Genomic DNA, 25,203 nt, shown 5'->3' with positions numbered 1-25,203 from the left:
GCCTCTCATGCACCATCTACTGGGGACCTGGCCTGCAACCCAGGCATGTGCTCTAACTGGGAATTGAACCTGCAGCCCTTTGGTTCGCAGACCGGCACTCAATCCACAGAGCCACACCGGCCAGGGCTAATTTTTTAATAATTTGTTTTCCATGGTGGCTGTTTCGATTTAGAGTTCCACCAACAGTGCACAGGGATTCCCTTTTCTCCACATCCATGCCAGAATTTGTTATCTCTTGTCTTTTTTTAAAAGCAATAATATTTATTTATTTATTTATTTATTTATTTTTAAAGAAAGGAGGAGAGAGGGAGAAAGAGGGAGAGAAACATCGATGCACGAGAGACACATTTATCACTTACCTCTTGCATGTCCAGAATCAGGGGCCTGGACTGCAACCCAGGCCTGTGCCTTGACCAGGAATCAAACCAGCGACCCTTTGGTTTGCAGGCTGGTGCTCAATCCACTGAGCCACACCAGCCAGGGCTTTCTTGTCTTTTTTAAAAAGTAATTTTTAATTTTTCAATTGCAGCTGACATAAAATGTTGGGTGTACAGTATAGTGATCAGACATTTGTATAACTTATAAAGTGATCATCCCACTAAGTCTAGTACCTGACACCACACAGAGTCATTACAATATTATTGACCATATTCCTTATGCTGTACCTTTACATCCTCATGACTATTTTTATAACTGTTACTTTGTATTTCTTAATCCCTTTGCCTTTTTCACCCATCCCTCTGACCTCCCTCTCATCTGGCAACCATCAGTATGTTCTCTATATCTATGTATGTGTTTGTTTTGTTTGTTTATTTTGTTTTTTAGATTCCACATGTAAGTGAAATCATATGGTATTTGTTTTCCTCTGTCTCAATTCACTTAGCATAATACCCTTTAGGTCCATCCATGTTGTTACAAATGGCAAAACTTCATTCTTTTTAATGGCTGAGCAATATTTCATTGTGTATGTACCACATTTTCTTTATCCATTTGTCTATTAATGGACACTTTGGTTGCTTCATATATCGGCTATTGTAAATAATGCTGCAATGAGCATAGGGATACATATATGTTTTCAAATTAGTGTTTTGGATTCCTTTGGATAAACACCCAGAAGTGGAATTGCTTGGTCATAAGGTAGTTTTATTTACTTATTTATATTTTTAATTTAATCTTTATTGTTTTTCCCATTACCATTTAGACCCCTTGGTAGTTGTTTTTAATTTTTTGAGGAACCTCCCTACTGTTTTCCATAGTGGCTGCATCAATTTATAATCCCACCAACAGTGCAAGAGCGCTCCCTTTTCTCCACATCCTCACCAACACTTGTTTGTTGATTTATTGATAGGCATTCTGACAGGTGTGAGGTGATAATGTCACAGACATTACTGCCTATATTTTCTTCTAGGAGTTTTACAGTTTCAGGTATTTAAATCTTTGTCTTTAATACATTTTGAGTTTATTCTTGTATGTGGTGTAAGAAAGGGTCTAATTTCATTTTTTTACATGCATCTGTCCCATTTTCCCAACACCATTTATTGAAAAGACTGTCTTTGTCCCCATTGTATAATCTTGCCTCCTTTGTCACAGATTAATTGATCACATAGGTGTGGGTTTATTTCTTGGATATTTTGTTCCATTGAACTATGTATGTTTTCAGGTCAGTGCTGTGCTATTTTGATTACTATAGCCCTGTAGCATAGTTTGACATCAAATGTCATGATAGCTCCAACTTTGTTCTTCTTTCTCAAGATTGACATGGCTATTTGGGGTCTATTGTGGTTCAATATACATTTTAGGATTATTTGTTCTAGTTCTGTGAAAAATGCAATTGGTATTTTGATAGGAATTGCAGTGAATCTGTAGATCGCTTTCAGTAGTATGGACATTTAAATGACGTTAATTCTTCCTATGCATGAGCGCAGTATAGCTTTCTATTTATTGTATCTTCTTCAGTTTTTTCTTACATGTCTTATAGTTTTCTGACCTCAAGTCTCTACCTCTTTAGTTAAATTTATTTCTAAGTATTTTACTCTTTTTCATGCAATTGTAAATGGGATTGTTTTCTTAATTTGTCTTTCTAGTAGTTTATTATTGGTGTATAAAAATGCAACAGATTTCTGAATATTAATTGTGTATTCTGCTACTTTACTGAATTCATTTATTGTAATAGTTTTTGGTGGAATCTTTAGTATTCTCTCTGTATAATATCTTATCTTTTTAATAACAGCCATTTTAATAGGTGTGAGGTGATATCTCATTCTAGCTTTTATTAGGTAATTTTTTAAAAATTTATTGATTTTAGAGAAAGAGAGAGAGGAAGGGTTAATCCTTATATGTGCCCTGACCTGGCATAAAACCTGCAGCCTTGGTGTATTGGGACAATGCTGTAATCAACTGAGCTACCCAACAAGGGCATCATTCTTGTTTTAATTTGCATTTCCCTAATCACTAATGGTGTTGAGCATCTTTTCATGTTATCCTTTCATATGCCTTCTTTGAAAAAATGTCTGTTCAGGTCCTTTGCCCATTTTTTAAAGTGGGTTATTTGGGTTTTTATTTATTTATTTTTGCTATAGAGTTGCATGTGTCTTTTATGTATTTTGGATATTAACCCCTTATCAGATATATACCACAGCTTATTTATTTATCCATATACTGAAAGACATATTGGTGGCTTCCAGGTTTTAGCAATCATGAGTAAAACTGCTATAAACATCTGTGTGCAGTTTTTGGGTGGGCCTAAGTTTTCAACTCCGTTGGTGTTAAAAGGAGTATAATTGCTGCTTCCTATATTAAGAGTATGTTTGCTCCTATAAGAAACTACCAAACTGTCTTCAAAGTGGCTGCACTATTTTGCATTCCTACCAGCTATGAATTAGAGTTCTTATTGCTCCACATCTTCGTATTTGGCAGTCAGTATTCTGGATTTTGGCCATTCAGATAGGTATGTAGTGGTGTCTCATTGTTATTTCTATTTGCATTTCCCTGATAACATGTGATGTTGAGCATCTTTTTATATGCATATTTGCCATCTGTATCTCTTTTGTTTGTTAGGATCTTTGGCTCGTTTTTAATTGGCTTGTTTTCTTATTGTTGATGGGTTTTTTCATTGCTTTTAGAGAGAGCAAGAAAGGGAGAGAAACATTGATGTGAGAGAATCACCGATTGGCTGCCTCCCACACACACCCAGAGTAGGGGTCCTATGTGCCAGGATGGGGGATGTGCAAGCTAGGTATGTGCACTGACCAGGAATTGAACCAGCAACCTTTCGGTTATGGGACAACACTCCAACCAACTGAGCCACACCAGCCAGGGCATTATTGTTGAGTTTTAAGAGTTTTTTGTACAAGGGGAGACTCCCCTCAAAAAAATCCAGAATTATCTTCTGGAGGGTGGGCCCCTTTCAGTATAGGCTCCCGCCAATATGTGAGTGTTCTAGGAACCCATCTTTATCAGTGTACTAGCTGGCATTGTAAGAGGCTGCATTTGGCTTCAGTGAAGTTTTTTGAAGACTCTAACAATGTGTGTGCCCATTTCTTGGTGAGTGATTTACGAGAGCACCTGCCCACACCTCACTGAGTGTTCAGCAGTTTTTGATCAACACCAGCTTGCCTCTCCATGCCCCACCCCCCTATTCACCCAATCTCGCTCTGAGCAATTTTTGTTTGTTTGTTTGTTTGTTTCCCCGGATAAAAAAAGTCCTCAAGGGGAAACATTTTGCGGATGTGAAAGAGGTGAAACAAACAAACAAAAATGGCAAAAGCACTAAAAGGCATCAAAATCGACAAGTTGAAAACTGTTTTGAGCTGTGGAAGAAAGTCTTGAACGATGTATTGCATCAAATGGAAAGTACTTTGAAGGTGACTGAAGTTTAAACATGTAAGAATAAATAAATAAGTTTACTCATTTACCAAATAAGTTTATTCATTTACCAAATAAATAAGTTTATTTATTTTATAAATAAATTCTGGGTTTTGGAGGGGGTCACCCCTTGTACGTGTATTTTGGATAAGTCCTTTATCAGATATGTCTCTTGCAAATATTGTTTCTTAGTCTAGTCTGTGGCTTGTCTTCTCATTTTCTTGACATTGTCTTTCACAGAGCAGAAGTTTTAAAGTTTGTTTCTTAAAGATTTTGAGACTTCCGGTCAAGATGGAGGTATGGGTAGATACATTTTGCCTCCTCACACAACCAAAAGAAGGACAAAAACAAATTTACACACAAAAAAAATAACTAGAACTGCCAGAAAATCAAACTGTATAGAAGTCCAACAACCAAGGAGCTGAAGAAGAAACATTCATCCAGACCAGTAGGAGGGGTGGAGAAGGGCAGCCATGGCGGAGAGGAAGCATGGCAAGGCTGCAGTTGGAGGGCTGGGTGGGTGAGATGGCGGCTGGCGGTCCCACATTTGCATGCGGATAAACCAAGAACTGGGGAACGAGACAGACTACACAACCCAGGGTTCCAGCGCAGGGAACTAAAGCCTCAAACCTCTGGCTGTAAAAATCTACGGGGGTTGCACCAGCTGGAGAAACTCCCAGCCCCACAAGAGTTTGTTAGAGAGACCCACAAGGTCCTAGAATGTATGCAAATCCACCCACCTGGAAATCAGCACCAGAAGAGCCCGATTTGCTTATGGGTAGCAGTGGAAGTGACTGAAAACTGGCCAAGAGTCGAGCAAGTGGCATTGTTCCCTCTCTGATCCCTCCTCGACATACAGCCCCACAATGCAGCAAAGTACATTACCCTGTCCTGGCAAATACCTAAGGCTCTGCCCCATACAATGTAACAGGTGTGCAAAGAAAAAAAAAAGGCCCAAAAGAACAGATCAAAGCTTCAAAAATAGAACTAAATGATGAACAGATAGCCAGCCTATCAGATGCACAGTTCAAAACATTGGTAATATGGATGTTCACTGAATTGGTTGAGTATGGTCACAAAGTGGAGGAAAAAGGGAAGGCTATGCAAAGTGAAATAAAGAAAAATATACAGGGAACCAACAGTAAAGGGAAGGAAACTGGGACTCAAATCAATGATTTGGAGCAGAAGGAGGAAATAAACATTCAACCAGAACAGAATGAAGAGACAGAATTCAAAAAAATGAGGAGAGGCTTAGGAACCTCTGGGACAACTTTAAACATTCCAACATCTGAACCTTAGGAGTGCCAGAAGGAGAAGAGGAAGAGCAAGAAATTGAAAACTCATTTGAAAAAATAATGAAGGAGAACTTCCCCAACCTGGCCAAGGAAATAGACTTCCAGGGATTCCAGGAAGCACGGAGTCCTGAAGAAGTTGAACCCAAGAAAGCACACATCAAGGCACATCATAATTAAATTATGCAAGATTAAAAATAAGGAGAGAATCTTAAAAGCAGCAAGAGAAAAGGAGAGAGTTACCTACAAAGGAGTCCCCATAAGACTATCAACTGATTTCTCAAAAGAAACCTTGCAGGCAAGAAGGGGCTGGCAAGAAGTTTTTAAAGTCGTGAAAAGCAAGGACCTACATCAAAGATTTCTCTGTCCAGAAAAGCTATCATTTAGAATGGAAGGGCAGATAAAGTGCTTTCCAGATAAAGTCACGTTAAAGGAGTTTACCATCACCAAGCCCTTATTATATGAAATGTTAAAGGGACTTATCTAAGAAAAAGAAGGTGATCAAAATGAACAGTAAAATGACAACAAACTCATAACTATCAATAACCGAACCAAAAAAAAAAAAAACCCAACAAAAAACAAACTAGGCAAACAACTAGAACAGGAACAGAATCACAGAAATGGAGATCACATGGAGGGCTATCAGTGGGGAGAATGGGGGAAAAAGGTACAGGGACTAAGAAGCATAAATGAATAGACAGAGTACAGAATAGACAGAGAAATAGTATAGGAATACTATTAGGAATAGTTAAGAATAGTATAGGAAATGGAGAAGCCAATGACTTCTATGTATGACCCAGGGACATGAACTAAGGTAGGGAGAGTGCTAGTGGGAGGAAGGGTGCAAGACAGAGGAGAATAAAGGGGAGAAAAAAAATGAGACAACTGTAATAGCATAATCAATAAAACAGACTTAAAAAAAGGCTTTTTTTTTTCTTTTTTTTTTTAGAGACAGAGGAAGGAGGGAAACATTGACGTGTGAGAGAAACATCGACTGGTTGCCTCTTGCACACACTAAACTGGGGACGTGGCCTGCAACCCAGGTGTATGCCCTAACTGGGAATCGAATTAGTGACCTTCTGGTTTGCAGGCTGATGCTCAGTCCACTAAGCCATACCAACCAGAGACAGAAATTTTAAATAATAATGAAGACCTGCTTGTCAATTTCTTTCATGGATCATGCCTTTAGTACTGTATCTAAAAAGTCATCGTCATATCCAAGGTCATTTAGGTTCTTGTCCTACCTTCCATTTTCTTATAGTTGTCCTACCTCCTGTTATCTTATAGAAGTTTTATAGCTTTGTTTTTCAGTTAGGTCTGTGTTCCATTTTGAGTTAATTTTTGTCATGGGTGTAAGGTCTGTGTCTAATTTTTTTGCATGTGGATGTCCAGTTGTTCCAACATCATTTGTTATGAAGACTATCTTTGCTCTATTGTATTCTTTTTTCTTTTGTCAAAGAGCAGTTGATTATACTTATGTGGGTCTACTTATGGGCTGTTTACTCTGGTCCTTTGATCGGTCTAGTTTTTCACCAATATTACACTGTCTTGATTACTGGAGCTTTATAGTAGTCTTTTTTCTTTTTCTTTAAAAATAACTTATTAGCCCTGGCTGGTGTGGCTCAGTGCATTGAGCTCCGGCCTGCAAACCAAAGGGTTGCCAGTTCAATTCCCAGTCAGGGCACATGCCTGGGTTGTGGGCCAGGTCTCCAGTAGGGGGCACATGAGAGGCAACCATACCTTGATGTTTCTGTCCCTCTTTCTCCCTCTCTTCCCCTGTCTAAAAATAAATAAATAGATTCTTTAAAAATAATTTATTCATTTCTGATTACAAGGTACAGGAATGTGCAAGGGCAAGCCTGTGATTCCGTGGCTGGCTGCCCCAGTCCATGCATCTGTAATCCCCTTCTACAATACCAGGTTCATCCTGCCCCCAAGTGTTCACTCACATCCTAAACAGCTGCAGAGTATAGTACCTGATTACGCGGGAAGTTTAAACTTGAGTTTTCCAGCTTACTTGTAAATACTGAAATTTAACTAGCTGTCCCAATTGTCATTTCCTAAAACTCTCATGAATGAATAGGTCATGGGAAATTATGCCGTACAGCTCTTAGGGCCAGTTAAACTTTGAAACAGCAGTGACTAAGGCCTCTTCTGTGTTCCCAGTTTCTAAGGTCCAGGGCGCAACAGCCCCTGGGCGTCTCCTACATCCTAGGGTGGCCACGGAGCAAGGATAGGCCAGAAGAAGCAGGAGGAGTTAACAATCAACTTTGTTGGGCTCAGACCAAGAGTCCATGAGTCTTGAGACCCCTGTGCATGTCAGTTTTGTCCTCCACGTTCTTTTTGGCCTTTTTCTATAGCCTCATAAGCTGCTTTTTCTTCTGGTATTGGATCTTGGTCTTCTCCTCCAGAGTGGCTGTGACTGCCTGGTACTTCCAGCCAACCTCATTCATGGTCCAGGTGCCCTAGGGAAGCAAACTTCCATGTAGGCTTCAGATGCACAACCTTGAGGTGCTCGGAGATAGAAACCATTATTTGCTTTTTCTTGATGGGTGGCAGTATCCCATCAAACACGTGGAGGTGGTTGGAGGTGGCCTGGCCTCGGTTTGGCTTGTTGGGCAGCATGCCTCCTCACACAGTCCACCAAAAGGTGCAGCTGGGGGCTTGGTAAAAAAGGCCACGGGATGGGTTGGTGTTCATCTGCTGGCAGAGGCCAGGTACTTCAGCCTGTCTCTGTGGAAACTGCCAGAAATGTTGATGCCCTCACAGCATATAACCACTACTTTCCAGCCCCAGCAGCACTGCTGGGCTACAGTGGTGCCTAGGCAACCCAAGAGAGCGCCTCAGCCACCAAGAACCACAACCTGCCCCTCCACCATCCTTGGAAGCTGCCTAGGAAACCTATAATAAGTTTTGGTGTCATATTGTGTCAGTCTTTCAATTTTGTTCTCCTTTAGTACTGTGTTGGCTATTCTAGGTCTTTTGCTCCTCTGTATCAACTTTAGAATAAGTTCATTGATATCTACAAAACAACTTGCTGAGATTTTGATTGAAATTGCATTAAATCTATAGCTCAAGTAGGGAATAACTGATATCTTGATGATACAGTCCTCATCATTTCTCATTCAACCAAAATTTTACTTGTAAAATTGAACCAACAATCTCTTCTTCACGAGGTTGTTTGAAAAGTTTTTCATTAATTCAGTAGTTTTCTAGAAAGCACTGCAAACTCTTTGATAATGTCCCTATTCTCAGGGAGGTTATCTTTTTTGGGGAAAGGGGGATAGAAAATAAACAAACATACAAAGAAGTTAATAATTTCAGGTAAGTGAAGAAAGCATGTGATAGAGTGACTGGCAGAGAAAGGGCTATTAAACATCAGGAAAATTCTCCAAGGAGGCAATGTCTGAACTATGACTTTCATGAAAAGGGAGAGCTAGCTGTGAGAAAAAAATTCAGACAACAAAGATGATCAGACTCTGGAAACAGCAGAAATGAACTCGATGAAAGGTTTGTAGAAGGGCGTGGTGGGAATAGTATAGTGAGCAAGAGGTAAATGAAGTAAAAAAAGTAGACGGGGTTATAGCCTGTAGAGTTATTTTGTTTTTAAAATTTAAGTATAAAATATATACTGCAAGGTACATAAAGGATATACATTTTAAAGGGTATAAATTTTAAGTGCACAGCTCAGTGAATGTTTACATCTGTACACACCCATGGATGTAACCTCATGCAGATTACAACATACAACAGAGGTCAGGAAACTTTTTCAGTAAAGTGTCAGATAGAAAATAGTTCAGGCTTTGTGGGCCTCTCGTTTTGTTGTACCTACTTAGCTCTGCTATTGAAGCAGGAAAAAAGCCATAGATGCTGATGGACACAGTTTGGTTTCAATAAACCTTTGGCTATGAACACTGAAATTTGAATTGCGTATAATTTTCATGTATCACAAAATATTGGTCTTATTTTGATTTTTCCCCAATCATTTGAAAATGTAAAAACCATTCTTAGCCTGTGGGCTGTACAAAAACAGGTAGTGGGCAGGACTTGCCCTTTGGGCCATAGTTTCCCAACTTTTGATATAATTCATTTTCAGTATCCTCTTTGTACCTCTTCCCCGTAAAACTCCTCTACCTTATAGTTATTGCTATGATTGTTATCACCATCAATTAATTTTGCCTGCTCCTGAACTTTAAACAAATGGATATCATACGCATATACTCCTATGTTTGGCTTTTCAGTTCATCATCATGTCTGTCCTGTGATGATTTAAGTGGACTAAGATGCTATTTGGAGGTTTTAAGTTTGAGAGAAACATGATCTAACTTACATGAAAAGGACATTGGTTGCTGTATGAATAATGGAGTAAAGGGAAACAGGAGTGGAAGTGGGAAGCCCTGTTAGGAGTTATCCAAGCAAGAGGTGATGGTGACTGGACCAGGATGATAGTCATGGAAATAGAAGAAAGATTTGGACTTGAGTTTGAGATTATGTATCCAATACCATTAATTTTTAAAGTATTATAAGGCAAGTAGCTCACACTAAGAAATTTCCTGAATAATCTTTCTGAGACTGGCATAGTGAATTTTCATGTATAAACTATGTCCCTACACTCAAGGGTTAACAATCCTTTTTCGAGTGGTGTGGACAGACCAGGAATCCAGACACAATTCAATCAGTGCTTTAAGAAGCCTAGGAAGCTCTAGGAGCCAGGAGTATTACATCAGCCTGGGGTTGGTCAATAGAGATCACTTGGGGGTTGTGGCCCTTGAGCTAAATTTTAAGGAAGAATAGTTGAAAAAGGATGAAAAGGTGTGGGAAGACCAAGAGATAGGAGATCTCTTGGAAGCTCAGAATGGTTCCATTATGGGATCTCATATATATAATCCTGGACTAAAAAAAAAAAAAAAAAAAAAAAGACTTTGAACTAGGCCTAAAAGGATGAGCATTCATCCACTTACTCAATCAAAAAAACCACTCCTGGTCTCTCCTATGTGCCTTGAGGTTCCATGAGAGACCAGAAGTAGCAAACTGGCAGCAGGTGAGCTGAATGTGACCCTTACATGTATTTTGGCCCACATTCCTATAGGTATGTGGTCACTGGAACAGTGGTTTGAGCAGTGGCTGTTCCTTCAGGTCCTGTTCTTCAAATTCCTCACTTCTCTTCACTCTATTTACAATTCTTCCTGGCTCTTTTATGCTTTTGAGTTTTCAACCCCAGGTTTTTGTTGTAAGAAAAATAGGACTTCAAGTCAATGACTCAAGGAGAGAATGATCAACATTATGAGTAGAATAGGGAAGAGTTAACATGAGTGGATGAAGAGGAGATGAGGGTTTTACCAGGGCTTCCTAACCTGGCTCCTAGAAGGGGCTTTTGTGAGAGTATGAGCATTCTTGTGACTTAGAGTGTTTGGCATAAATCTTGGCTTTGGGCTCTGTCACTGGTTAATCTATTAGCCTCAGTTCATTTGTAAAATGGAATATTGTTGAGATTAAAGGAGATAATCAGTGCACAAAGTGGCCTCAGAAGAAAGTAACTTATTATTTTCTATTCTTGGGTTAGGGTGTGGATTCTCAAATGGGTTCTTAACCTAGAAGTTGGCGAACAGACGGCACAGGTGCTTGGGAGCTAGTGGGAATACCACCCTTGTGTAAAACGAAGCAGATCTATGTTAAAGTGGACTGCAAAGGGAAGCCCAGGCTCCACTGCTAACTTCCTGAAAATACCTGACAAATTGCTTTAGCTTTCTAGGTAATCTATTAAAAATGGGGGCACTGGTCCGACTTGGAAGCCGCAATGCAGCCCCGGTGACAGCATCTGTAGCACAGGGTAAGCTGGGGGGCGGGAAACGCGAAGCCTGCAGGCGGACTACACCTCCCAGCCTTCCTTGCGCTTTGGATTGCGCCGTACGCTAGTACGCGAGCCTCTCCGCTTTCCCAACCTCCAGTTACCGTCTCTCGCGAGAGGACGGGCCGCGCTGGCGGTAGCGATAGCTGTGGTGGTGGTGCTGCTGCTGCGGCTGCTGGTGGCGGCCGAGACGGCGGCGGCCATTTTGGTGAGGCCTCGGAAGCGGCGGCGGCGGCGGCTCGCTGGGACTGCTGTCTCATTTTTCCCACTCACCGCCAGCATCTCTGTGGCGTAAGAGGAGGTAGTGGAAGCAAGGCGGTGGCAGTAGCCGCGGGCCCCAGGGGAATTTAAAGGCCGCCAAGGCGGCGGCCAAGAGGGGGCCCTGCCCCCTCCTCTTCCGCGGGAAGGGGGTGGTGCGTACGCCCCCGAGGACGCAGGTAAGGAGAGGGAGACAAGATGGCGGACGCTCCACAGTTCCCCCTCCCCTGATGGGTGTCTGCGCGCGCATCATTCCGCCACCGCCTTCCCTCCCTCCTTCCCGGGGTGCTGCGCGCGCACCCTCGGCCAGGGCCCCGGGGCCGGTACGCGAGGCTGTCGGCGCGCGCCCATAGAGAGACAGGTTGAGGGGGGCCAGGCCGGCCAGCGCTAGGCCTGGGCGCGTCTCCTCTCCTTTCCCGCCCGTCTGCGCACGCGTGCCTCAGCGAGCGAGCGACCCCTGAGAGGACGGACCCAGGTGTGCTCTTGCCCGCCCACCTACCCCAGCCCCCCTCAGGGACGCGCGGGAAGAGGAAGGGGGGCGTGGGATGAGTACTCGGGGCGTGTGCCCCCCATATCTAGTCAGATACCCGGACCTGGCGGCTGGAACCCTTCCTTATCTCAGCTTTTTGCGGACTGATAGTGGGGGGGGATGGCTCCCTGACGGGCAGGGAGAACAGGCTACCCAGCCCTGCGACCCCTGTGTGCGTGGGTTTCGGTTCTGGCGGGAGCCCCCGGGCGATGCGCGCAGCCGGCTCAGTCCGCCTCCAGCCGCGCACGCGCCAGCCCCTCCCCCACTCTGCCGCGCACGTTGGGTGGGGTGGGAGTCTAGGAGAGGGCGGGACTATCTTAGGGCTAGTGGGAACTTGGGGCAGAGGTCAGGGGTCATGCTGGGTCACACTGTTGGAAGGGGTGAGACACTAATGAAGCCTAGGGTTAAGAGTTCAGGCAAGCTTCTTGTATTCCAGTGAGCTCGTGGTGTGTGAATCTTGTGGAGGAGGGAGTGAATCAAAGGCAGCGCCGTTGTTAAGGAATTTCCCTAAACACTGGGGAAACACTTCCGGGCCTTGTGCGGGATAACCCTGCCGGTTTTCGGGCCACGGTTCGGTGCTGTGCGATCTTCCTCACATTTGATTATTCCCCTCATGTTTCCTGCTGTAGTTCTTGTGTTTGGGGGAAGTGTCTGCTGGTGTTGGTATGGGAGTCGGGGGCCCTGTCCTGGGGAAGGGTGGGTTTGCCTGTAGCTGTGTTTTACCCTACAGCAGGCTGCCAGCCGCCAGCACCGTTTTGAAGTTCTAGATACGACTTTTTTTTTTCGTTGTTTGTTATTTGTCCTTCATTCAGTTGTTGGAACCTTTTACACCAAAGCTTTTTAAACTTTTTTTTTTTTTTTTTTGCTTTACTGCTCTTTCCACCAGCCAGAATCTTGATTTGCTTTTATTTGACTGAAATGTGAGGTTTTCCTAATGCTGTAACTTTTTTTCAGCCTTTGAACTGATTTGGATGTGTATAAGAGCCTCAGAAGTTTGTGTAAAGAAGGTTTTGATGGATGCTAGTAAACGTGGATTGATCCCTCACTGCTATTTTCTTCTGTTTATTTCAGTTGTGATTCCCCTCAGTACGGCGGCACCGTGGAAGTACAGACTTTCACAGGGGGTGTGGTCTCAGCTCACACAGGTGAGGGTTCAGATACTTTTTTGTGTCCTGATGCTAATGGGAGAGATGTTTGAGATATTTAACGAGAGAAGTTATAGGTTAATGCTTCTGGGTGTATGATAGCATTGTAACGATAGAACTGGGACTGTGGATAAAGATCTTATCACACTGGCTCTACCAATGAATAGCTTGTCCTCCATCGTTTTGGCATTGGGCTATGTAGGTTTAAGTCCCCCTCCTACCACTTCCTTACTTCGATCTTATGCAACTCATTTGGTCTCTTTGTATCCTGATTTTTTCCTAATTTGTAAAATATAGAAAATATTAGAATGTAAGCTCCATTTAGGTCAGGGATCGTTTTTGCATGACTCTTCAGTATGTAGAAGGAACTAAGTAAACATTTATTATGCCATAAAAAGTACCTGGTTCCTAAGGTAGGTGTGAGAGTATAGACTACATCAAGTAAGTATAAGAAAAGTATCTGACACATAGTAGATGCTCAAGAAATGCAGACTATAATCACTGTTCATTTATCTTTTTTTTTTAATGTTATCTCTGGCAATTTAAGATTCTTTAATATTTTAAAATCCCATTTCAACTCCATTTACCCTACTTTAGGTGCTCCAGAGGCCAGTGGACCTGAGCGGAGGCTGGGACGCCCTAGTGGGCCCCGGGCCCTGGAAGGCGGGTCCCGGTGGCCTGTGGCCCAGAATGAGGCCAGCTCCCAGCATGCCCTGCAGCCGGACGCCAGCCCCTCGGCCAGCAGCAGTGGTGACAACGACCCAGTCGTTCTTCAGGCATCCAAAGAGGAGCCTGGGAGTGGGACCATGCAGAGCAGCCCCTCCCCTGCTCACCCTCAGCTCCCAGTTCTGCAGACACAGGTTTGAAAGTAGAGAGAGTTCCTTCTCTGCTTCTGCTTTCTGGTCTACTGGCTCTGAGGCAGAAGAAACATGGCAGGTCTTAGTCGTATTTTTATGATCCTAGCGACCTGGGTACTGAGTTTAGAGAATCTTCACAAGAGCTGTTAAGCCTGTTGGATACTTATATTGTACTTGATGTTAGTGTAGCATCGATCTCTTAAAGAGTATGGAAACTTCTCATTACCTGTAAAAAGGTTGAATAGGCCAGGTTGGAAAGGCAGATTGGAACAACATGCTTCTAAGACTGCTTTGAGAATAGCTGTTTCTTTCAGAACTGAAATAAGTTAAATGTTACGGGTGGCGGGGGTGGGGTGTAGTGTTAATTCTTTTTTTATACCAAGAAAGTTAAGGGAATAGGGGAGAAAATCATGGCTTTTTATACTAGACAGACCTAGGTTTATATACAGTAGGCTTTTGATGGTTATGGATTTGATAGTTATAATTAGCTTGAGCAGCTGACAAATTCATTTATCATTTAGCTGAGTAGGAATTTGAGTGGCACACTGAAGCTTGCGTGCTGGACTGAATTTCATGAGTTCCTCACTATCCATATTTAAGTAGGACTTTTTTCCTTCTTCTTATTCCTTGGGCAAGACCTTGTAAAATCATAGAGGGGTGTTTGAGGACAGTGACCATACCTGTCCCCCCACCCCTGCTTCTCACACCTCCCCAGTAAAGGAAATTACCAAGATGGGTAATGAATATAAAGAAGTTTAGGTGATTTTTGTGTTTTTGTTTCTTGAGGGCTTTTGAATTTGGTGGTAGCTCAAATTTTTTGCATAGGTGACTGTCATACTTGCTGAGAAAAGGAGGGGAAAATAGGGATTTGTGTACATAAGTGAAATCCTTGAGGTTCTTAAAAGGTTCATTAAAATTTGAAATCTTAGACTATAGTGTTCTTGAATCCTCACTGTTAGAGAATACTATGTAGCATCCGGAGCCCTGGCTGGTGTGGCTCGGTGGGTTGAGTACCTGCCTGTGAACCAGAGGGTCGCCAGTTCGGTTCCAGATCAGGGCATATGCCTGGGTTGTGGGCCGGGGCCCTGGTGAGGGGCGTGCAAGAGGCAACCACACACTGATGTTTCTCTCCCTCTTTTTTTCCCTCCCTTCCTCTCTCTAAAAATAAATAAGTAAAATCTTTAAAGAGAAAGAATGCTGTATAGTATTCTTTAATATTATTAGGCTGTAGCTCCTCTTGCATGCCAAACTTGTGCTGTAAGCTTGGTTCTGTTCTCTCGGACACCTTATTAAAATCTTGCCCCAAAGATTTGTGTTTACAAAATGAGATTGATTCCTTACTTAAGAATTCTCTTCTTGTGAAATAATGTATTTTAAACTCCTGGTATAGTGCTAAACATCCATTTTATCTTTCCTTTTCGTCTTTTCTAGATGGTGTCGGACGGCATGACAGGCAGCAATCCTGTGTCCCCTGCCTCATCCAGTTCCCCAGCCTCTAGTGGGGCAGGTGGCATCTCCCCCCAGCATATAGCTCAAGATTCCTCTCTGGATGGACCTCCAGGGCCCCCAGATGGTGCCACAGTGTCCCTGGAGGGGCTCAGCTTACTCCAGGTTGCTGACCTGGCTAACAAGGGCCCAAAGTGGGAAAAGAGCCATGCCGAGATTGCAGAGCAAGCCAAGCACGTATGTATGGAGAAGGCTTGTGAGGATACTTGAGAATTTTCTTCCCTTAACTCATTGTTCCACGGATATTTTATCTCTTTTCTCGTCGTGTATAGGTTATACCTTAACATGCGTGATTTTGAGCAAGTCGTTTGAACTCTGTTCATCATTTTCTTTTCTGTAAAATAGGGGTGGTGTAATAGTCTATAGGCTGTTAGGAGGTTTAAAATAAAGACATAAAAGTTCTTTGAGAGCTGGGAGGTTCTTAAGAAATACTGGTTGCCCTAGCTGGTATGGCTTGGTTGGGCTTTATCCTGAACACCAAGAAGTCAAGTGTTCAATTCCTGGACAGGGCACATGCCTGGGTTGCGGGTTCAGTACCCAGTCGTGGCGTGTGCAAGAGGCAACTGATCGATGTTTCTCTCACATGAACATTTTCCTCTCTCTCCCTCCCTTCCCCTTTCTCAGGGATTGATCAATAACATTTTTTTTTAAAAAAGAAAAGACTTAGCGGTTTCTGCTTATTTGTCCAGTGGGAAGTGTGGTCCATGGGTCTGCAGCATCAGTATCACCTAGAAACTTGTTAGAAATGCAAATTCTTAGTACCTCTTTTCCATTTAAAACTAAAGGGTAGGGCCCAATAATATGTCTTAAAAAGCACTTTAGATGATTCTGATGAATGCTCAAAATTTGAGAGCCATTGGTCTAAATGCCTATGTTGTTTATATTTTCTTCATCATCAGACCATTTAGTTCCTTGATTCAGCCCTGGCTGTTACTTCCTCTGGATTAGTTCTTGTAGGGAGACAAGAATAATGAAGGCAGTTGTCTTAAGTTTTTTAAGTCAGCTCTGTTAAATGAAAAAAATTTAAAATGCTTTTATTTTTTCCTTATGAAATACAGGGTGGGGCAAAAGTGGAGTGGGTTTACAGTTGTTAATATGGAAAATAATGTAATAAACTGTTTCACATACTCATAATTGTAAACCTACTTTTGTTCCACCCTGTATAATAAATGTAGAAACAATGTTATTTTTTGGTTATAATCACTGGTGTATAACTTTTTAATATTTTCACCTAAATACCCTTTTCTAAAAATAGTACTTTTTGAAGGCAAACAGGGTTGTGTAACTTGGGCTTTATAGCATACTTCTAAACGTGAACACACTACTGTGTAAGCAGAATTCTACAGCGATAAGAACCATTGTATCTAGAGTCAGTAAAGAATCTCGTGCTCCCTGCTTCTCTAGGATGTTCCCTTGGGCTATGTTTTCCTAAGTCTTGCCTATATTCACGGGGAGTGGAGATTGTGTGAAATAATGGAAAATTGATGTTTAGAATCAGTAGACATTTTTAATTCTCAGCTTGTTAATACTTTCTGGCTATGTGATCTCAAGTGAATCACATAATCTTCTTGATCTGTTTTTCACTCATCTGAAGAGAGTATAATACTTACTTGTCGACTTGGTATGTGGACTTAAGACCGGCATTAAAACACTCAGCAGAGTCAGTTTTTGTATATAGTCAGTGCTCAGGAATTCAGCCAGGGTCATGAGGTGGAGTATATGTCTGGTAACTTGATTGACCTAGTTCTCCCTCAATAGGAGGCAGAGATTGAGACTCGGATTGCTGAACTGCGGAAGGAGGGCTTCTGGTCACTGAAGAGGCTGCCTAAAGTTCCTGAGCCACCCCGCCCCAAAGGCCACTGGGACTATCTATGTGAGGAGATGCAGTGGCTCTCTGCTGACTTTGCTCAGGAGCGCCGTTGGAAACGGGGTGTGGCCCGTAAGGTATGTTTTCAATTGGACCTACTTTCTATTTCTTTTTTAGGTTTGCTTTTTTTCGATAGGTGGGTTGATTGGAAGGAAACCAAACAGAACACTGTAGGATGTTTATTAATGCATATACCCTCAAGAGGCAAGCTGACTTTCCAGGTTTCCTGGCTTTGAATATTTTTTTTTGCTTTTGACTTGGGATCTGGCCTCGGAGTGCTTTTATGCTGGTTCCTCATTTCCACAGGTAGTGCGAATGGTGATTCGGCACCATGAGGAGCAGCGGCAGAAAGAGGAACGGGCCCGGAGGGAGGAGCAGGCCAAACTGCGCCGAATTGCCTCTACCATGGCCAAGGATGTCAGGCAGTTCTGGAGCAATGTGGAGAAGGTAGGGAGCAGGGATTGGGAACGGTAGATGCCTTGGGTTTTGTTGGTGGGCAGCATATTAGTAGGAATGATAAAAACTTTGTGAATGAATGAATATTATAATTTCATGCAACTCTAATGACATTTCTGTTGTGTGTTGGACCTTTCTTTCATTAAGTGTTACGAAGAAGAAAGAAATACAGTGGAAAATGGGCCCTGCCTTTGGGGATAGTTTTAAATTTTCATTTTTCAATTACAGTTGACATTCAGTATTTTATTGGTTTCAGATATACATACAACATAGTGGTCCGACATCCATATAACTTATGGAGTGATCTCCTGATAAGTTTAGCACCATCTTGCAATCATATATAGTTACTAAAATGTTCTCGACCATATTTTCTTTGCTTTACCTTGCAGCCCCATGACTATTTTGTAATTGCAATATGTCTGTCTTAATCCTTTCATCTTTATCACCCAGCCCGCCCCCTAAGACCCTCTCTTCTGGCAACTCTCAGTTTGTTCTCTGTATCTATGAGTCTGCTTCTAATTTTGTTTTTTTAGATTCCACATACAAGTGAAATCATGTGGTATTTGTCTTCCTCTGTCTGACAACACTTAATATTCTCTCTGTGTTGTCACAAATGGCAAGATTTCGTTTTTTATACCTAATATTTTTTTTAAATGTTATTTATTTTATTTTTAAATAGAGGGGAAGGGAGGGAGAAAGAGAGGGAGAGAAACATCAATGTGTGGTTGCCTCTCACATGCCCCCTGCTGGGTACCTGTCCCACAACCCAGGCGTGTGCCCTGATTGGGAATCAAACCGAGGACCCTTTGGTTCAGTGGTACTCAATCCACTGAGCCACACCAGCCAGGGCAAGTAATATTACCACATCTTTTTTATTCATTTGTCTTATCAATGGACACTTGTGTTGCTTTGTATCGTGGCTATTGGAAATAATGTTGCAGTGATCATAGGGGTGCATATGTTCTTTCGAATTAATGTTTTGGGTTTCTTTGGATACTTCCCTAGAAATGGAATTTCTGGGTCATATGGTAGTTTTATTTTTAATTTTTTAAGAAACCTCCATACTGTTTTCCATAGTGCCTGTACCAATATGCAATCCCAACAGTGCACAAGGGTTCTCTTTTCTTTACTTCCTCTCCAACACTTGTTTGTTGATATATTGATAATAGCCATTCTGACAGGTGTGAGGTGATAGCTCATTGTGGTTTTAATTTGCACTGCCCTGATGGTTAGTGGCCCTCAGTGTGTCCTCTTTGGAGAAATGTGTATCGGGTTTCCTGCCCGTTTTGGGGGGGATTGTTAATTGGACTTACTTCTCTAGGCCATCTATCCTTTGTAGGGCATTTAACATGCTTTTTCTAAAACCTATCTGTGCCATCAAAGTTCTCATTAATTAAGATGTTCATATATAAACTTATCATTGTTTCTCAAGTGCTACCTGGTTTCTGTTTCTAGCTTCAGTCTTTTGTGTCCTTTCAGTTCCTTTTCTCCTCCTTTCGGCTTCAAACAGGTCCGTCTTATGGACATCCCTGGCCATTAATTCACTGGATCTTTCTGCTGCTGGGAATGGCTTTCTCCTCATTTCCACTTAGAGAAGAGCTACTTAGGCTTTAAGATTCAGCTCCAGATACATTTGCAAATATCTTCTGTTACCTGAAGCTAAGCTGGCTCCCCTCCCCTCTTCTCTCTCTCTCTCTCTCTCTCTCTCTCTCTCTCTCATCCCTTTTGTGTTTTCCTCAGAAGCACCCTAACATCATTTAATTCCAGGGGGAGGCATAGAGAAGGCTTCCCTAAATGTTGAATAAAAGAGTGCATGAGTAAAAGATTATCTTGGTAAACCATCCATATCATGCTTGTGGCAGGTCGTGCAATTCAAGCAACAGTCCCGGCTGGAGGAAAAGCGCAAAAAAGCTCTGGATCTGCACCTGGACTTCATTGTGGGGCAAACTGAAAAGTACTCAGACCTTCTGTCTCAGAGCCTCAACCAGCCTCTAGCCTCCAGCAAAGCTGGCTCCTCCCCTTGTCTGGGCTCTTCCTCAGCTGCCTCTAGTCCTCCACCCCCAGTTTCCCAGCTGGATGATGAAGGTGTGTGTCCTCTTTGGCTCTACTACTCTTCCTCATGTACCCTTTCAAGAGCTGAAAACCCACCCTGTGGCTTGCAGGGGCCCGTGGACTTTGTGACCTTGTTCTCCTGCTATAGATGGGGACTTCCAGCCCCAAGAGGAGGAGGAAGAGGATGATGAGGAGACGATTGAGGTTGAGGAACAACAGGAAGGCAATGATGCAGAGACCCAGAGGCGTGAGATTGAGCTGCTTAGACGTGAGGGAGAACTGCCACTGGAAGAGCTGCTCCGTTCCCTTCCCCCTCAGCTGCTAGGAGGGCCTTCCAGCCCCTCAAGAACCCCATCATCTCATGATAGTGACACCCGAGATGGGCCTGAAGATGGTGAGGAAGAGCCCTCTCAAGCACTGAAGGTATGGGCAGAAGGGGTGGAGGGAGAGCTCAGAGTGGGAACAGGGGAGAGGTTCTAGGACAGAATTCTGGTCTATAAGGTTGGTTGTTTTCAGGAGTTCTCACTGGTTAAAGGTAATTTTGGGGCTCTTATTTGGGGATGGAAAGGGAAGAATCTGCATTTGGGGCAAGTTGCAGTCTGGGATGGACGGTTTCTGGTGCTGTAGTGGAAAAGTGTACTGCACTCTGCTCTGTTATTTTAAAGATTTTATTTATTTTTAGAGATAGGGGAAGGGAAGGAGAAAGAGAAACATTGAAGTGGGAGGAAAACACTGATTGGTTGCCTCTTGTATGCCCCCAAATGGGGACCTGGCCTGCAACCTAGGTCTGTGTCCTGATTGGAAATTGAACTGGCAACCTTTCAGTTTGCAGGACGACGCCCAACTCACTGAGCCACACCAGTCAGGGCTGTACTCTGCTCTTTAAATTGTGTGACCTTGAAAAATAAGTATTCTGGCCTTAGCTACTTATGTGTAATGGCCATGATGCCCCCTTACTGGTTTGTAGATTTGGAGCTGGGATGGTAACCTTGAAGTCTCTTTTGGATCAAGTTCTCTGGACTCCATATGTCTGAGTGCATGGGAATGGTGTTGGGAGCCTGTTTTTCTTATCTAGCACTTTTCACAGGTCCTCCCCCAGGCAGTTGGGTCAGGATTTGGTAGCTTGTGCTGAAAGAAAACCCTTGATTACATCCCTGCTCTGGGACTGTGCCAGTGGCACAGAGAGACTATTCTATGGTATTATATTCAACATTGAGCCTTTCTCCTGTTGTTCTAACCTTAGGCTCTCTTCCTTTTTATCCTTTGACATACAGGTGAAAACCTCACCTTCCTCTGTTACACAGCGAAACAAACAGCCTTGGCATCCAGATGAGGATGATGAAGAGTTCACTGCCAACGAGGATGAAGGTCAGGCCTCTTTTCTTTATCCTGTTGCCCTATAACCCTTGAATAGTTTGGATCTAATGTTTCAGTCATTCTCTCCTCTTCCACTTGTGCCTCTGTCCCCATTGATCTTGCTTTATTCTTTTTCCTAGCGGAGGATGAAGAGGATACCATAGCAGCTGAGGAGCAGCTGGAAGGGGAGGTGGATCATGCCATGGAGCTGAGAGAGTTGGCTCAAGAAGGTGATATTCACTAGACATTGTAATGATCATTCCCTTTGGTGTCTCCTCTGCAGAGTGGCAGATATAAAGAGATAAGACACATTTACCCCCCCCGGAGCAACTCCAGTTCTACTGACAAAGATAGATTTACAAATGAATAATTATAAATAGAATGTGATGGGATTTTGGACAAAGTGTTGTGAGAGTTCATGGAGGGAAGAGTTACTATAAGAGGATATTGGTTATGTTTTATCTGTACCTTAAAGGGAGGTTCATCAGACTGATACTTTCCTTCCTGGTGGAGGGCAACACGGTCTGTGGTTCTAGCCCATGTTGTAAGGCCTGGCTTTTGTAGCTGGTGCTGAAAGTAAACCCTTTTTTTTTTTTTTTTTTTTTTTTTGGATCTTCCATTGGTCCTGGGCCTAGCAGTGCCTACAGAGACCTCAGTAAAGTGAACTCACACCTCTCAGACTTCTCTTCCTCACTTTCCCTGAAGCACCCAGAAACTTACCTTTTATTTCTTTTCCAGGTGAGCTATCTATGGAGGAGCTACTACAGCGGTATGCAGGAGCCTATGCCTCTGATGCCTCTGCCCCAGGTTCTGGGAGTAGTGAACAGGAAGATGAAGATGAGGCTGACACTAACAGCTCTGACTGTGAACCAGATGGGGCCACAGAAGCTGAAGAAGCTCCTCAAGAGAATAGCAGCAGTCAGTCAGGTAAATGTGTGGTCATGAGGCAGGAGCTGGGGAGGGTAGGCACTGGAAAAGCAGGTATGGTGAGCACTAAGTCTTGGTGTTGTGCTTTAGACTCTGCTGAGGAGCAGAGCGGGGACGAGGAAGATGAGCATTCAGAGGAGGAAGAAACAAGTGGTAGTTCAGAATCAGAGGAATCTGAGTCGGATGATTCTGAGGAGTCCCAGTCACGGAGCCAAGCAGATGAGGAAGAGGAGGAGGACGATGATTTTGGGGTAGAGTACTTGCTTGCCCGGGATGAAGAGCAGAGTGAGGCAGATGGGGGCAGTGGACCTCCCACCCCAGGGCCTGCTACCACTCTAGGCCCTAAGAAAGAAATTACTGACATCGCTGCAGCAGCTGAAAGTCTCCAACCCAAGGGTTACACCTTGGCCACTACCCAGGTATTCCTAGACCCCAGCTTCTGCTTCCTCATGTCTTGATTTTCCTGTTTCTCAGTAACATGCCTTCGTTTCGCCATAACATCTCTCTTCCTACCAGGTGAAGACGCCCATCCCTTTACTTCTGCGGGGCCAGCTCCGGGAGTACCAACACATTGGGTTGGACTGGTTGGTTACTATGTATGAGAAGAAGCTTAATGGCATTCTTGCTGATGAGATGGGGCTAGGCAAGACAATCCAGACCATCTCCCTTCTTGCCCACTTGGCTTGTGAGAAAGGTAACTAGGCAGGGCCCTTCCTTTTGGGTGTCATTGGCCTACTCCCTGGGGAGCTTGTTTAATGGTGACTCTAGCTGTAGGATTGTCTTAGTAGCTTCTTTCATTTTGGTCAGTGACTGTACGAGGGAGGACCCCCCCCCCCAAAAAAACCCGGAATTTATTTATAAAAAATTGTGTATTCCTACATGTTTAAACTTAGTCGCCTTTTAAGTACTCTCCATTTGATGGTGTATACCTATGGAGACATTTTTTTCCACTGCTCAAAAGTTTTTGAACCCGCCGATTTTGATGCCTTTTAGTGCTTCTGCTCTTTTTTGTTTCACCTCTTTCGCATTGGCAAAACATTTCCCTTTGAGGACTTTTTCACCTGGGGAAACAAAAAAGTTGCTCAGGGCAAGACTGGGTGAATAGGGAGGGTGGGGCACAGGAGTCATGCCAAAACTGCTGAACACTCAGCATGGTGGCATGGTGGGCAGGTTTGCTTGTAAATCACCCATCATGAAATGGGCAAACGTGTTGAAAGTCTTCCAAGAAAAATTCACTGAAGCCGAACGCAGCCTCTCACAACAATGCCAGCTGGCACACTGATACAGATGGGTTCTTAGAACACTCATCTCTCGGGGAAAGCCAATACTACAAGGGGCCCGCCCTCCAGAAGATAAATTCTAGGTGTTTTTGGGTCCCCTCTCATAAAGGGAGGCCAGCATAAGTGCTAGGATTCTTAGGAAGGGCCATTAGGACAGACTGGTTGGGGTTAGCTGTGAGGAACAAGAATCCTACAGTTTCCGTGTATATCTCTTTACCATTTCTCATTTTGAAAAAAAATTTTTTTGTAAACATTTTATTTTTTAATATATCTTTTTGGAAAGATTTTATTTATTGTTGGAGAGAGTGGAAGAGAGGGAGAGAGACATCAATGTGTGAGAGAAACATCGATTGGTTGCCTCTCACACACGCCCAACTGGGACCTGATCTGCAACCCAGGCATGTGCTCTGACAGAGAATCGAACCAGCGACTTTTCAGTTTGCAGGACAATGTCTGACCCACTAAACTACATCAGTCGGCCCATCTCTTGGTCCTTTTTTTAATGCCTCTCTTTAAAATCATGATGTATCTTATTTTTTTTAAATTGAGGTGTCTTAACATGTGATACTAGTTTCAGGTATACAACATAATGATTCAATATTTGTATTCACTGAGAAATGATCTCCACGATTAGCCTAGGTAACAATCTGTCACCATACATGTTACAAAAAAAATTTTTTTAATGAGAACTTTCAAGACCTAAGCGACTTTCAAATATGCAATACAGTACTGATTACAGTTACCATGTCAAACGTCTCTCATTCTTTTGCTAAACAGGTAATTGGGGTCCCCATTTGATCATTGTCCCCACCAGTGTGATGTTGAACTGGGAGATGGAGCTGAAGCGTTGGTGCCCCAGCTTTAAAATCCTCACTTATTATGGAGCCCAGAAAGAGAGGAAGCTCAAGCGGCAGGTTTGCAGCTCCATGTGAACACCACCTCCCCTTTCCCAGTACCCATTTTCTTATTAGGCTCTTTCTTCAGATGAGTTTCTTTTTCTCTCCTTTATGTTGCTCTATTCTGTTCCTGGGACTTTGTTTTCTCCCAACCTGATTTCTGTCCCGTAAGGACCTTAGCATGTTTTCCTTTTATCCCTTTTTTTTTTTTTTTCCTTTTAACCCCACTGTCTGCTGCTTTCTTCTGGTGTCTCAGGGCTGGACCAAGCCCAATGCCTTCCATGTGTGTATCACATCTTACAAGCTGGTGCTGCAGGACCACCAGGCCTTTCGCCGTAAGAACTGGCGCTATCTCATTCTGGATGAGGCTCAGAACATCAAGAACTTCAAGTCACAGCGTTGGCAGTCACTGCTTAACTTCAACAGGTGGAAATGGAGATGGGGATTCATGGAAGGATTGATTTGGTCTGAAGGGTGGGATGCTCAGAAAGTTGAGAACTGGCTGACTATCCTCCCACTAATTCCGTCTGTGTCTTTGCAGCCAGAGACGCCTGCTCCTGACAGGAACTCCCTTGCAGAACAGTCTCATGGAGCTGTGGTCTTTGATGCACTTTCTGATGCCCCATGTCTTCCAGTCTCATCGCGAGTTCAAAGAGTGGTTCTCTAACCCCCTAACTGGCATGATTGAGGGCAGCCAAGAGTATAATGAAGGTCTAGTCAAACGCCTCCACAAGGTAGGGCCTGTAACAGTTTGTCAGGGGTATTGGGAATGGTGAGGACATAAGGGCAGAAACACTTAGGGAGAGGAAATTCATGCAGAGAGAGGTTGAAATCACCCAGCTGTCAAGCTGCATTATTCTAGTGACCAACTGATTGCCAAATTGAGTGACCTCATCTTAGTCATCGTTCTACTTGTTTATTTTAATGATGGCATTTCTGTCCTTGGTCCCTGAGTAGAATGCTATTGCTCATCAGTCCCTGCTTGGATTTTTCTTTACCTGGCTTTCCTAAACTTTGTATTTTGTTTCTCCTCCCCCACCTCTTTTTCTTGCTCTCCACTCCTCCACTTT

General features: G+C 43.2%; 2 protein-coding genes, 1 non-coding gene and 1 pseudogene across 4 annotated transcripts in view; 2 read left to right on the top strand and 2 right to left on the bottom strand.

Moving 5' to 3' along the window:
* The window catches only part of BCL7C (BAF chromatin remodeling complex subunit BCL7C), a 289,889-nt gene that overhangs the window by 104,333 nt on the left and 160,353 nt on the right, over positions 1–25,203 (bottom strand). The gene's annotated exons all lie outside the window — the stretch shown is intronic.
* LOC129078031 (60S ribosomal protein L13a-like) lies at positions 7,436–8,035 on the bottom strand (annotated as a pseudogene).
* SRCAP (Snf2 related CREBBP activator protein) overlaps positions 11,224–25,203 on the top strand; it is a 35,081-nt gene continuing 21,101 nt past the window's right edge. Inside the window, exons 1-16 of one of the 2 annotated variants that reach the window (XM_054582653.1) lie at positions 11,224–11,305; positions 12,863–12,936; positions 13,534–13,796; positions 15,225–15,476; positions 17,058–17,243; positions 17,473–17,613; positions 19,485–19,707; positions 19,823–20,097; positions 20,949–21,042; positions 21,171–21,260; positions 21,769–21,957; positions 22,048–22,376; positions 22,474–22,651; positions 24,015–24,151; positions 24,390–24,559; positions 24,675–24,867. In XM_054582653.1, the coding sequence (XP_054438628.1) occupies positions 13,743–13,796; positions 15,225–15,476; positions 17,058–17,243; positions 17,473–17,613; positions 19,485–19,707; positions 19,823–20,097; positions 20,949–21,042; positions 21,171–21,260; positions 21,769–21,957; positions 22,048–22,376; positions 22,474–22,651; positions 24,015–24,151; positions 24,390–24,559; positions 24,675–24,867 (2,511 nt within the window). In that variant the 5' untranslated portion in view covers positions 11,224–11,305; positions 12,863–12,936; positions 13,534–13,742. Of the gene's footprint in view, positions 11,306–11,370; positions 11,442–12,862; positions 12,937–13,533; positions 13,797–15,224; positions 15,477–17,057; positions 17,244–17,472; positions 17,614–19,484; positions 19,708–19,822; positions 20,098–20,948; positions 21,043–21,170; positions 21,261–21,768; positions 21,958–22,047; positions 22,377–22,473; positions 22,652–24,014; positions 24,152–24,389; positions 24,560–24,674; positions 24,868–25,203 lie in introns of those variants that run through there. The other variant, XM_054582654.1, reaches the window with a different exon arrangement.
* Positions 20,746–20,879, top strand: LOC129078146 (small nucleolar RNA SNORA30/SNORA37 family). The gene has a single exon (XR_008529934.1). It is a non-coding gene; the product is annotated as a small nucleolar RNA SNORA30/SNORA37 family (small nucleolar RNA).

Source organism: Pteronotus mesoamericanus, unplaced genomic scaffold, assembly GCF_021234165.1.
Source record: "Pteronotus mesoamericanus isolate MK-2021 breed Mesoamerican mustached bat unplaced genomic scaffold, CSHL_Meso_final contig_72, whole genome shotgun sequence".
Taxonomy (NCBI): Eukaryota; Metazoa; Chordata; class Mammalia; order Chiroptera; family Mormoopidae; genus Pteronotus; species Pteronotus mesoamericanus.
The sequence above is the reverse complement of the archived record's forward strand: the minus strand, read 5'-3'. Positions and strand labels throughout refer to the sequence as shown.